The sequence below is a fragment of the Astatotilapia calliptera genome, chromosome 15 (genome assembly GCF_964374335.1).
Source record: "Astatotilapia calliptera chromosome 15, fAstCal68.1, whole genome shotgun sequence".
In the NCBI taxonomy this organism is placed as follows: domain Eukaryota; kingdom Metazoa; phylum Chordata; class Actinopteri; order Cichliformes; family Cichlidae; genus Astatotilapia; species Astatotilapia calliptera.
Window position 1 is genome coordinate 10756258 of NC_137436.1, and position 14657 is coordinate 10770914.

General features: G+C 39.7%; 1 protein-coding gene across 4 annotated transcripts in view; it reads left to right on the plus strand.

The window, feature by feature from the left end:
- Positions 1 to 5785, plus strand: part of fig4a (FIG4 phosphoinositide 5-phosphatase a) — a 56329-nt gene extending 50544 nt beyond the window's left edge. For 2 of the 4 annotated variants that reach the window (XM_080289722.1, XM_026193894.2), the window contains one exon: positions 4773 to 5785. In XM_080289722.1, the coding sequence (XP_080145848.1) occupies positions 4773 to 4950 (178 nt within the window). In that variant the 3' untranslated portion in view covers positions 4951 to 5785. Of the gene's footprint in view, positions 1 to 167; positions 2420 to 2678; positions 3386 to 4772 lie in introns of those variants that run through there. The other 2 variants (XR_013901764.1, XM_026193899.2) reach the window with 2 other exon arrangements.
- The last annotated feature ends 8872 nt before the right edge of the window (positions 5786 to 14657 follow it).

Genomic DNA, 14657 nt, shown 5'->3' on the forward strand with positions numbered 1-14657 from the left:
GAAGGATTGCACTACTAAGTGGTCTCAGTCGAGGCTTCTAGCTGCGCACTGTTTAATTGTCATATGTTTCTTCACTTCTTTGCATACACGCTATTTCCCAGACAGTCCACTCTTTACCGTAGATGGTGTTTGTTTGGTTTTTTTTCCCCCTTTTTTTTATCCCTCAGCCAGATTCAAAGTTCAACCACACGTGTGATGGCAATGTGCAGCCATGGAAACGCACAAGATGTTTTTGTCGAGCTGTCTTTTGAGCTGTAAGGCATGCATGCACACACACCTGTGCAAACACATAAATCAGTTTAGAAACAAATTCCTCCTCTACATGCACTTGTGATTTTCTTACATGATGGCTTCTTATATATCAACATTCATACCTGCTAGGTTTTGTCTTCTTGTGAAAGTGCAAAAAACTTGTTTGAACATTTAAACTTATTGATGGTCCTTGCGCACCTCCAGTTTTTAGTCTGTTTAAATCGAACTCTGGCGCAGTCCATTTGTGCTGATTTGAACACTGTAATCGCATGTAAGTGCGAGCCAAAACAACCACACTAAGACCCTTTGGAGGAGGGGGCCCCTGTGTGGTCCCAAATGAACTCCAGAGCAGTCTGTGATTCTGTGAACTTGATTTGACCCCTTTCCAAACCTACTACCAGGTATACATTGCAAGTTTGAGCTAAAAAAAACTTCCTGTAGCTACATATGCTTTGTGTTCTGGGATGCAACAAGGCGCAATCGATGTGCTGGGGTCTGTATCTATTAGCAACCATCTGTGACATGAGCAGGAATTCTTCATTTTATGCAGTAGATCAGAACACAGCACCTTCTTACTGTATTTACTGTTCGCACCCTAGACATATATGCCCAATAAGCAGACTGAATATTCTGTAATGATACATTTTGGTTTGCTTGCAGTTCACTTGGATTTTTTCCTGTGTGTAAAGAAATCAAATCATGTGGAAAAGCTACAGCTTTACAACCCCCCTAAAATTACTTACTCATTTTGAATCAAGTAAATACAAATTTTTTTTGTCCTGGCAAGAGTAACTATAAATAACTCCCGCACTCGCCTTCCCAATTTCATATATGTTGTACATGGAAAATTCCCATCTTTCAGCCGCTGTTTTCTCTTTTAAAAAATTGTCTTTCTGTTTATAGTAAGACAATTTACCTATAACAAATCTCCATTAGTTCAGCATCCAAAGCCTCCCAAAGCAGAAATCACAGATTGATGTTTTTAATCATGTTTTTATGGATTATACAAACGAGATATGACTTGTTAATTTGTGACGATTGGCAGGCAGAGTCCATACTAACTCGCAGTTGGCTCTAAGACACGGTTTAGTTTAGAGATTTCAAATTTTACATATTTAGAAGTTTTGATGAAGAAGTACAGAGATGATCAGAAAGAGCTGTAATGTGTCATTTTGGAAAGCATGTGAAAGGATTTTATAGGATACCAAGAGAAGAGCTATGGTACTGTATGAGGAAGCATGTGATGAAATATTTAATTGTGGTGCAGGACACTGAACCCCTCTTGGCAGTGGTCATGGACAGCCTGGCAGATGAGGTCAGGCAGGAGTCACTGTCGACTGTGATGTTTGCAGTGAGATTAGGGAGGGAGGTGGAGGGAGCTCCTTGCAGTTGTAGTAAAAAAAACAGCAAAAAAAAGGTAGTAAAACCTCGCTTCAGGAAAATAAAAAAACACTTTGAGACACGTTGATTATTAAGCAAATGTTCCTGAAGGGAAAATGGCTTAGAGACTGCATCAGAGGGAATTGGTAGCGGTTGTATTGTTCAACAGACATTATAGAAATGATACCTTTTTACAGAATGAAAAAGTGCAAAAGTGGATAGAAATTTCATGAATTAGTTTTCTTTCCCTTGTTATGTTTGAATGCATGGGTGAGAGGTGAGGAAGGTATTCACTTTCAGTTTTCTAAGAAGACCATGAATGCGACTCGTTATCATTGCCAGTAATTTCCTAGAAAACCAGATCGGTTGTCATTCGGATCGACTAAGTTTGATGGTCATGTGGAACTGAAGAGGATATGGACAAGAAATGGTCACTTAGAGGAAGACTGACAGAGGCTGACAAAGACACAGTGGGGACATGTAATCAACTTGGAGGAGGAAAATTCAAGGATGATGAAAGACATGCCTCTGATGTGTTTCTAGTATGTCTTTGGTGTGTGAACCGTTTTTAAATGTGAAAGTTTCTTGTATGTATCCCTTCTTACAGAACAGGAGAAAATTTGTAATTTATCTTACAAAAGTGGCAGAAGTATCAATATTTTCTTTTAGGAAATCTCCATCAGCAGGGAATCAAACCTTTTCATCTACATTGTCTTTCTCTCTGGCCTTTCAGTAGTCCATCCAGCCATTGTTGTCATCCTCGTGTCAGGCCCGCAGGGTGCTACAGGTGTGTCTGTTGTTGTGCAACAGTGCTATTCTAAGATGTTACAGCACCCCAAACGTGTTGTCACTGTTAGAAGCCTTTTAGAGTGTCACCTCCCTCTATGTTCCTCTATTGATCCATCAGGCTCAGCCAAAGATGACTCAAGTGACGGAGATAAAAATGGAAAAGAAATGAATACTGTAGCCCATTCCTGTTGAGAAACATCAGTGAGGTGTAGAGATTAATGGCCCTCTTTTCTTCCTCTGCTCTCCTCTCACCCCAGCTGGTTAGGACAGATGGCCGCCCACCATGAATCTGGTTTCTAAGGTTTCTACCCATTAAAAAGAACTTTTCGGCACCACCGGGGCAAGTGTTGCTCATGGGAAGATTGTTTGAGTTCTGTCTTCAGTATTGGAAGATCTTGACCTTAAGACCTGACTGTACTCCGTTGCAAATTCGAACACGGACAGCTGGGGGCTCAATGGCCGAGTAATCATTCCTTTTACACTACTTTCAAGTTCGCCGCCTGAGGTGTATGCATCGTTGGTGCGCTGTAAATCCTCCACAGACAAATCCACGTGGTGTAAACAAACAATAGGCTGGCACGTGGATATCTGTATGGACCTTCATGCTGATGATGAAATTTATATCACTTGGACTGTAGCAGACTCATGTGGAAGGTATAATTGAGGCTTTTCTATGCTCTAAAATAAGTTGTCTTATAATAAGGCAAATGTAATGTACAAATTACAGACATTAAACAGTTTATACAGTAATAGTAAGCTCAACAGGCCAGAAGATGAAGTTTGAAATATTTGAAAACAAACATATTTACTTGAAATGTTTTCAGTGTTGCTCACATGGTTTGTAGGAGTTTGTAGACACATTATACTTCTGCTTTATATTATGTGAACAAGAAAGTAAGAAATAAAAAAATTTTTATGGGTAAAAAAAGGTCTGCTTCTAATAAAAATTCACAAATCTTGTCAATACTGTTTGAATAAGTTTGAAAATAGCCAAATTGTGACCCATGTTTCCAGCTCTGTACACGCAACTTATCAAATTTCTTGCTTGTTTAACTAATATCAGCACTATTCATGTGACAATGTATTAGGGCTAGTGAAAGTTTAAAATAATATTTTCAAGATGATAGTTTTACAAGGAAATAATAGCAAATTTAAGAGGATAAAAGAGGCAAATTTATTTTAAAAAAAAAACAACCTCAAATTTAAAAGGAAAATATATCTGAAAAATATACCAGTAATCAATATTGCTTCACTTTTCATTATTAAATGCACATATTTAAACTGCCAACATCAATATCTCATAAGAACTTTATTTGAACACCAGCACCACCTCTTTATAGTCGTATTAAGTCACACTGCAAACTGTGAAGTTCATTTTCAAACATATTGTCCTCTAACCTCATCTAACAGCACCGGTTTCTTTGTGTAGCAGGCTGTGAAACAAGTGAGACTTGTTAGAGTCAGATCTCTCCAGCAAGTCTCAGGTGTGTGTGTAAAATCCACTCAAAGTTCTGATGAATCTGTGCCACAGGAATCACTCCTCCTGCTGCATTGGGCAGATTTTAATCAAACTTACACACAGTAATCATCACGGGGCTTTTCGCCCAGATTGCGCCTAAGGGTCACGGTCATATTTGTTATTTTACGGGCAATAAACAGTGAATTGTAACGGATTGCGGTTTCTCAGTTTATGATGAATGAATGCATCAGTCAGTAGTTTTCATTTTCCACATTTTGCAATAAAAAGCCCCAAAACAAAAATGCTATTTGTTTTCTCAACTTGGCCTAGAGATATTTTTTACCTTCAGCACTACTGACTAGTCTGTGTAATTAAGGATTCTTACACAGCAGCCTTGGGGGGGGGGGGGGGGTTGTAGCCATATACTCTATGGCTACAACATCCTCCACAGCTCATAATTTATCTCAAGGCTTCCGAGAGCCTCCGCTGTGCCTTTGAAAACAGCCCATCATGAGGCAGGTGCCATTTGAAATGCAGCCATGTGTCTAAACAGCCTCTCACTCAGGCCTCAGCTGTTGTTGGAAGCCTAACTGAATAGATGACTTGACAAGCACGCAGTTGATAATTCACCCAGAAGATGGTAAGACATGCTTTAAAATCTAGTTTTTGGAAAATATGAGTAATACTGCTGTGAAAGCACTCATCTTCACCCTCCTCGTGTTGTTTCCACCTCTCAGCAGCAGTTTACAGTCTTTTGTTGGCTCAAACAAACTCCTTTCCACCTCTTGTTTTTGCCTTGTCTTAAGCCACGTGATTTTCCTAAAGTTAATGTATATGGTGATACACCAATCACACATGCTTCTCTCCCATTTTTCTTTTCCTTCTCTCTTAGAGAGCCAGTGTCCTGCTTCCCAGAGGACAGCATCTATGCAGTTTTACCTCCACAGGTGGGCAAAAACAGCCAGGAGGTATTTGAGGGCCATGTGATGACTGGTCAGGGCCAGGTGAGGGCGTTGTGCAGAGAGGACATGTTGATGTACAGGGAATACATCAAAAACAGATATATGTGAGACACGGATAATACAGACTGGATCTCTGTTACCAGTGTGAATGGGAAGCACGATCAGCTGCTGAAGATGTTTCGTCGTCATTAATCATGTTTGCTACTACAAACAAATGCAAAATAAAATGTTCTATTTGAAATTGATGTGGGGGGTTTTCTATGGTAAAGGCTGTAAAAAAAAAACAAAGATAACAGTGCATGAGAACTCCGCTTGGCCTCTACTTGAACTGAAGAAAGGTGTTTTTTTTTTTTTATAGAAGTCTTTTTATTTTTTGCGATCCACAAGCGTCATTCAAAATTGAAATACTTTGAATGTTAGATTTATCATTCAAAACTGTGCACACATTAAACTGCATCACAGACTGGAGTTCAGGGGTTTGAAAGAGTCGGGCACTTACAAGCCAGTCGTTATAGTCTGTGAGGTCAGGACACGTTCATGTCCTTGTCTTTCCTTTGAGGGTTTTTTTTAATTTTTTTATTTCTTCAGCAACCTGGAAATTTCTCCTCCTCAGATGTGTTGCATTCCTTTTGTTAAACAGTTTAAGCTTTACCATTTTTAAAGTGCCTTTTGAGATTTTTTTTTGCATTATTTAAAAATAGGGGGGTTTTGTCCTGTATTGAAGAGTGCACTGGTTAATTTAAATAAACTGTGTCTTCTTGTGTTGTTAACGATCTGTACAGAAAAACGTAGCAGTGATAGCTTGATATTTGATTTGTTTTTGTTTTTTTCAAACCTTGCCACCAGTTTACAAAGTCACACACTAATTTATGTTGCATAAATGCTCAGATCAGATAATCATTGTGTACATTAGTTCTACAATAAAATTGTATTTAGTAACAAAGTAACAGTGTGACAGAATGTTATTTGAGTTTTGGGTTGTTTTTTGTTTTTTTGTTTTTTTAGTTTTCCACTTTTTCTATTGGCTGCCAGAGCTTTTATTGCAATCTTACTTCACTCTTTGTACAGGTAGAAACGACAGTACCACAAGTTGTTTTGAACAGTAGTTTTTTGAGAAGGTCTTTTAAAGTCCTCTTTTTGACCTTGGTTACATATTCACTCATTTTCAGGTCAGTCTATGCACCTGACTGCTTTCATCATTAAAGCCATCATCATTCAAATACCAAAGATAACAGTTTGGGTTTCAATTCCCAAAGAACTATTATATGAAGACTTTGCATATAGGTATGCCAAATTACACAAGAACTGGACTGTAACAACAGGTCTTATGGAGTGATGAAAAATTTCAAAGAGATCCAGATTTTAAACTTTTGGTTCAAACCATGGGTCGTGTGTCAGGAGAGGTATAACATGAGTGCCATCTGTAAAACATAGTGGGGGCTCTGTAACAGTTTGGGGTTGCATTTCAGTCAGTGGTGTTGGAGCATATGATAAAGAAATGATGGGTGGCTCAACACTTTTGCACAGTACTGTAACGCTTGCTGCTTTCACGTGGCCTTTTATAAGTGTTCCCACTCTCCTGTAGTGACTTCTTCTTGGTTCTTTCCCCCCCCATCTTGCACCGCCTTTGCCCTTTTTTCTGTCTCACGCTTGTTTTCACTCTCTGCTCACTCTTTTAGCGCTTGGCCTTTGACTGCGGGTGTCAAAAAAAAATGGCAAACGTGATGAAGGACGGCTTCCCAGCAATGCACATACACATTCAGTAAATGTACTGACTGGCCACTGGTCTCAGCATCACTGCCTCGTGAGTCTGTGAATAGGGGAGGAGGTGCCCGCTGTCTCAGCATGTGATGTGACAAAGAAAGCAGAGGAAATAAAGGCGAAAAATGTTTTCTTCTATATTTTAAGAAATAAACGACGAGGAGGAGAACGAGAGGAAGGATGTATCTTCAGTATCTGCACACCTTCCACGGGTACACTGGAAATTGTTAAATATGTGCTATAAATATCCATGATACAGTCCGATAATGACACATCCCACCTTGCAGGAGACTCTTGGAGTCTTTTCACATTGTTGCCTTCACAAGACCACAAGAGGGACATGAGGGAGGCTTTGTCCTTACCTTCAATGCTACAGTGTCACTGGGTTTTGCTAAGAATAACAGCTGTGGAAAGTTTATTATAAAAAGTGTTCATGCTTTGTTCGTTTTTTTTTTTTTTTTATACACTCAACATTTCTTGTCCCAAGTATTATGTGCTTTGTAAAGATTCTACATTCACTGAACTGTTTCTAATGTCTCTGTAAAGCACTTTGAATCACCTTGTTGTTGAATTGTGCTATACAAATAAACTTGCCTTGCCTTGAACTTTTTAGTTTTACAAACTTTTAATTCAAGGCCAACAGATATGTGAAGGCTTTATATGCGTGCCAGTGAATCCTCACAGATCTCGTGCAGGCATGTTAGTTTTAAAAAAAATGCTTTGATGTGAATACGTTTTGCCTTTAAAACAGAATTCTTGCCTGTTGCCTTGTTGATTGTTCAAAATCTGCACAAGTCTAAGAGACAGTTGTCCTTAGACAACTATAGAAATGAACTATAGACTGTAATATTTAAAAAAAATGTTGATAGCCATATCCATCTAGGTCCCTGTGAGATTAGGCATGACCAAATATCTAGACAAGAGGGCTATGGGAAGTTGTTAGCCATTGCCAAGTAGCAACTTCCAGACCTGAAAATGGCAGCTACAGGCTTGATCGTAAAGTTGATCCTCGTAGGCTCCCATATTAAAATGCACAACAGCGTTAAAAAGCCAGGCCTTAGTCTCTGTGGATAGTTTACCTTTTGCCTTCAGAACTGCAGCACATCCACGATGCCAATTTCCTGTTCCACCACATCCCGAAGGTGCTCTTCTGGATTGAGATGAGGTGACTGTGGAGGCAATCACTGTTCTTTTTTTTCATTACTTTGCACGTTCTCCCTGTGTTTGTGTTTGGGTCCTCTGGCTTCCTCCCACAGTCTAAAAACGTGCAATAGGTAGGGTTAGGTTAATTGGTGATTTCAAATTGCCCACAGGTGTGAGAGGGAGTGTGAATGGCTGCCTGTCTCTCTGTGTTAGCCCTGCAACAGACTGGCATTGTGCTCTCTTTTCTAAATTTAATATCTTCTGGCTGCAAAGAACCAACATGGCGGTGTCTGATACCTATTTCATCAATAGGTATCAGACACCGCCATGTGGGCTGACATCACGGTGGCTGTTTTAATTACAGTCTATGACTAAGGCTAGTGCTGACTAAATAGCTTTATTAGCAATTAGCAACATTCACTAGGAAAATAACAGGAATGAAACAACACGAAGAGCTGACTGAGTCTACTGAAGTCTAAACAAGAAGAATAGCACGCACCTAATTTTTTAACCACTTTATTTACGCACAACTTTAAATCTGAATACAGCCTATGGGGTTGAGTTATACAATGCCAGTTCTGAAAATGATGTAATCATAGTCCAATCAAAAGTTAAAATAAATGTATTTGCAAATTGCATTGCAATAGTTTAAGAGTAGAACATAAAACACATCAGATAAACTTAGGAAATGAACAGTTTTACCAAAAAATAAATAAATAAATTTTTATTTATATAGCACCTTTCAAGACAGAGTCACAAAGTGCTGCACATAAGTTTACAAGTCATAACAAGATTTAAAAAGAGAAAATAAAACAGGCAAAAAATTAACCAAAAGCAGTTTTAAAAAGGTGAGTTTTGAGTTGTTTTTTAAAAACAGCTACTGAGTCCACAGTTCTTAATGCTTGGGGGAGAGAATTCCACAGTCTAGGGGCCACAGTGGCAAAAGCTCTATGCCCCTTAGTCCTCCTCTTAGTATTTTTTATAGCAAGTAAGCCCTGATCAGATGACCTCAAAGACCTGCTAGGGACATAAGGCTGTAGCAGATCAAAGATGTAGGCAGGTGCCAGTCCGTGCACAGCTCTGTAGGTCAAGACCAGGATCTTAAAATCAACTCTAAATTTAACAGGAAGCCATTGTAACTGAGATAATAACGGTGTCACATGTGAGTACTTGGAGGATTTTGTCAAAAGTCTAGCTGCAGCGTTTTGCACAACCTGCAGACGATCCAGAGAACCTTTGCTTAGACACATAAACAGCGAATTACAATAATCCAAGTGTGACGAAATAAATGCATGTATAGCAATCTCGAGTTCAGAGCGAGATAAAACCGGGCTTAGCCTAGCCACATTTCTCAAATGATAAAAACAAGACCGAACCAGAGATTTCACATGCCCATCCAATGTGAGACTCGAGTCAAAGGTGACACCTAAATTCCTGATAGAGGATTTAACATAAAGTGAGAGAGGACCAATGGCTTTCACTATCTGCGATAGAAACCTATCAGGGGCGCATACGAGGACTTCGGTTTTCCCCTCGTTGAGTTGGAGGAAATTTGCAGCCATCCAACGTTTGATCAAATCTAAGCAATCATTCAGACGCTGAAGCTTAGATAAATCCTCGGGCATAAAAGAAACGTACAACTGAATGTCATCAGCATAACAGTGATAAGAAATGTCCTCAAAAGAGCCCATTATATGCTGGAGGGGGAGAAGATAAATAAAACAATAAAGGCCCCAAAACTGACCCTTGAGGGACACCATAAGTAAGGGAGGTAGAGGATGACCTAAAATCGGAGACTGCCACAGAAAAGTATCAGTGATGGAGATAAGAGAACCACTCTAATGCAGTTTGTAGGAATGTTTAGCTTATTTTAGAGTTTAGAAATGTGTTATCATAGAATGTAGAACTATAGTAGAGATACTGACCCTGCCCTCAATATAATAAAGGCCTCACTGTGTTGTGAACTTAGGAGTAGATTGTAGGAGACCCCTCCCCCACTTCAACTGTGAAAGTAAAACAGAGAGGAGTTCATGCTGAGTGGAAATTCCCCAGAGAATGTTTGGGTGGGGGTCTCAACATTTGTAACTGGATAACTGTGGTCTGGAAGGGAGATGGGTTTTATGACCTAGGGAGTCACCTACACCCACAGTGTTTTAACTGTCACGCACACACATCCACACGCACACTCACTCATGTGCACACACATACACACAGGTATGCGTACACAGTCACACACGAGCACTCACATAGACACGTGGGAACGCGCACATGTAGGCATTCATGTGCTCGTGCACATAGACACAGACACAGAGTTTGCAGCACACCGTGGGGGTTTTATGATAGGGTCGCCCCTACAAAACTGTGTTACACAGACAAAGGAGTGAAGATTTGCAGAGGGACACACCGGCCTCGTCTTCCCTTCTAGAAGTGCATGCTTAAATGAAGATGAATAAAGATGGTTTTGTGAAATGACTACTGAGTTCCGGTGCCGTCTCTGGATGCCTCGACGAATAAAAGAACTGGGGTAAAACTGATTTCTTAACAAGTTCCAGATACATCAACCCATTTTTTCAGCCTTTCAATGAGGATGTGATGGTCAACTGTGTCGAAAGCTGATGTGAGGTCCAACATGAGTAGAACAGAGCATTTTCCTGCATCATTATTCATCAAGATATCACTTGAGACCCTAAGAAGAGCTGTCTCCGTGGAGTGAAATTGACGAAAACCGGACTGAAACTTATCATAAATGCCATGTTTGTCCAGAGCTGCCATAAGCTGCCTAGCCACAACCTTTTCTAGAAGCTTAGCGATTAACAGTAACTTAGAGATAGGTCTGTAGCTGCTCCAAAGAGAGGAGTCAAGCTGAGGTTTTTTTAAAAGTGGGAGAATAGCAGCGTTTTTAAAATAAACCGGAACTATACCAGATGCCAGTGAAGAGTTGATGAAAGTGAGCACACATGGGCCAATAGACTGGAAGACATTTTTGAATAATGATGCAGGTATAATGTCAAGTGAACAGGAGGATGCTTTCACAGAATTCACTAATTTCACTAGCTCAGGTAGTGAAACCAGAGAGAAAGTATCCAAGATAATGGGCCGGGATGGGGTAGAGATTGAGATAACAGGTGAGTGTGTAAAACTCATTCTCACGTTATGAATTTTTGCAAGCAGAAAAGACATAAAATTTTCACAGTCCTCGTTAGAAAAAATAGGGGCCGCAGGCAGAGCAGGAGTAACAAAATAAATTAATATAGGCAATTTGAATTTCACAACAGCAATGTTTCAGCACTTACTGCCGTGTAACATCATCTCTTTTTAAACAACACTCTGTAAACATCTGGGAACTGAGGAGACCACCTGCTGGAATTTTGAGACAGGAAAGTTGTCCCATTTTTGTTTGATCTGGGTTGGGGCAGCCGTGTTCAGCACCCAGACTCTACTCCTACATAGCCATGCTATTCTAACAAATACAGTATGTGGTTTAACATTTTCTTGCTGAAGCATGCAAGGCCTTCTCTGAAAAAGATGTCATCTAGATGGGAGGATATGTTGCACTAATACCTCTATATACCTTTTAGTATTGATGGTGCCTTTCCAGATGTGCAAGCTGACAATTCCATAGGCATAAATGCAACCCGACACTATTAGAGATGTAGGATTTGTAAGTAAGAGCTGATAGCGAGCCAAATCAAATCTCTCTCCTCTTTAGTCTGGGCAAAATTATCTGTAAAGACGAAAAGCGGTCTCACCAATGTCGTGGAGCCCAGAACATTGTCGAAGGGTCCAGTCCAAATCACAGGATTGGATTTGTACCGCTAATTTGAAACTATGTACCAAGAAGTCAAAGGGAGGTAGAAATGTTATTGAAACAAATGCTTCAGGAATATTTTGTTTTTTATTAAAATTAATATTAAACGTTAACCAAATGCTTATTTGAAACAGTAAGAAAACAACCGATAAATCTGCTCATTCCTTTTTTTAAAAGCAGGAACACTCTGATTTATGGTTTAATGCTGTGTTTACAGTTCATCTGATTAGGATCATTAGCAACACGTAATTACCGTAAAATGAAGGTCATGTTGACATCTCCAGAGAAACAGGTACAGAGCGGCAGGTCAGCCATCTTTATCTGATATGTGGGTGATTTTTTTTTTTTTTTGAGTTAGAGCCTGTGGGTAAAGGTTGCATCTGTTTTTCTTGTCAGAACTAGTTCAAGTTTATGAGTAAATTGAGGTGTTACGTCCCTGCAGTGCCTCCCTTCATCTGTCACAGTTTTATCCCTGTTTTCTATCAGCGCCTCACCTTCTACTTCCACTTATCTCCCTCCAGCCAAATGTCTTATCAGCCTTTTCAACCACAAATGAATGTTAATGAACTTTTCTCATCTTCTTTCTTTTCTCTCCTCAGCTCACCTCACATGATGTAAGTGAATATCATTGCAACGGCCTTACATTGAGGTCTGAGTCACTGCGTGTGCCTGTGCGTTTGTGTACGTACGAGCATGTGCGATCAGGAGCGTGCTTTTTAAAACGAGAGCACGGCTGTTTGCCTCCTCGAGCTGGAGGAGTGGGTGGGGGGCTGCCTACGGTTAACATTTGTTTCCTGAAATGAGCTGGTTTGAAGGCTTTTTATGTAAAGCCCTGTTTTTTCCCCATGTTGTTACGTCCCTAATAGCAGGTGTCTCATTACACTGAAACCTCTCAGCACTCATAGGGGGGAAATAAAAGCATGATATTTTTTTGAGAAGCATATTCCTGGTAATTATCCCAAAATAGACCAAAGGTTCAGCTGCTTGATGCCTCCATCTTTGGTATTTCAATTATTTTCTGGAGGCAAAGAAAATAATCCAAAATTATTTTGAGATTTTTTTTGTTGTTGTTGCTGGTCTCATGTGTTGTTGGGTATCTGCCTAGGTCTTTGACATGAGTCACTAGGCACTTCATGTGACTGCTTAGCTTATGAATGAGAACACCCCCACCCAGCCCCCAGTCCACTGACAAAAGGTGGCCAAACAGCTGTTGCCTGGAAACCAAAACTGGTTACCATATTGCTATGCTGTGCTGCCATGAATCTCCCCCTACTTTTCCTTGTCGCTCAGCATTTGAACGTTTCATTCAAATGACTAGTTTTTCATTCAAAAACTAAAGAAAGAGTGATGGTCACTCTTTCTTTAGTTTTTGCTGTTTCAAAACAGAAAAAAATGATGTTATTTCTAAGTACTTTCAACAGGTTGCTGAAGCATGTAACAAACAAAAACGACGGCCAGAGGTAAGTATGAAAAATAATGACTGAATTCAAAGTGACGGTGATGGTTGCACCAAATGATTAAAGGAGTAAGAGCAGCACTCTCGGTACCTATAACAGTACAGTATTACATGAAAAACTGTGGAAAATGGTGTGACTTTTAAGCAGAGCGCACAGATGCTCACAAAAAACGAAGAAGGATCTGTTTCTGCTGTAAACACAAACACATATAAGGTGCTGAAATGAGATGGTAAATCTACAGTCCCCACACTGCAAACCCCAAGAAACTAGCAGAACTACTAAAATAAGGCAGTTGATTGCCTTCATGTGCTTAAGCTGATAATCTTCCAAGTCAAACATTACAAGAAATATAATGCTTGGATTTACTGTATGTAAATGCTAACTAAAATTAAATGAAATTGCTTTTAATGGCTGGATGGATGGATCACGTGGTTTTAGTCTTAGTGTTGCTTACTGAAATCCCATTACTTCTGCCAAGAACTGTACCTTCTCAAAATAAATGCTACAGTTACTGATAAAAAACAAAAAATGGAATGCTGTGTGAATGTAAATAAAAACATAATCTCATAAACGTATATTTTACTCACAACAGAACATAGAAAACAAATCAAACGTTTGAAGTGATAAAATTAAACATTTCAGGAAAACAATTGATAAAAAAGTTGGGACAGGAGCAACAAAATGTTAGCAAAAGTCAGTGTAAGGTTCTGAAAAGAAGGCTCTGAAAAGAAAATTGCAGGAGGAACTAATCAGTAACCTGACTGGGTATAAAAAGAGCATCTTAGACAGGCAGAGCTTCTCAGAAGTAAAGATGGCTAGAGGTTCACAGATCTACAAAAGCAGCCTCTTTCTTCAAATTTTGGAACATTTTCTAAATAATGTAATAATCTGCAGTACATAATATCATCAAAAATATCCAGAGAATTAATATTAATCAATGCTGGATGCTTGTTGTTGTCAGGTGGCACTGCATTAAAAACAGGCATGAGTCTGCCATGGAAATGACTGCATGGGAAAACTTTTAGATATCACTGTTTGTGAAGGCAGACTACAAATGCAGACTGTCGTGTGCACACGATCCAGGAATAATGCCCTTCTTCTCAGGATGAAAGGTTATTTAAAATGAACTGAAGTAAAGTGGAAAATTGTTCTGTGGTCAGATGAATCAAAATCTCAAATTCTTTTTGGCAAACACGGACACCATGTCCCCAGATTAAAGTGGAAAGGGATCATCCAGCTTGTTATCAGCACTCTCTGATCGTACATTAGTGCTTATGGACTTGGCAGCTTGCGCATCTGGAAAGGCACCATCAATGCTGAAAGGTATATTCAGGTTTTTTATACAGATTACGTTTTTGTTTTGTTTTCACAAAGGAGGCCTTGCATGCTTCGGCAAGGCAATAATAAACTGTATACTACGTCTATCATGACACTGTAGCTTCATAAAAGAAGAGTCTGGATGCTGAACTGGCCTTTCGTCGAGCTTTTTAGAATTTGCTTTCTATAGGCTCAGGTAAGGAGAGCGCGCAAGAACCTGCAGGAGGCTCGATGAGAGAGAGACGGAGACGTGCAAAGTCTCTCTCTCTCTCTCTCCCTCCCGCCCGTGACGTTACTCCGTTTTAAAGCCACCCTCGATCGTCCCCTCC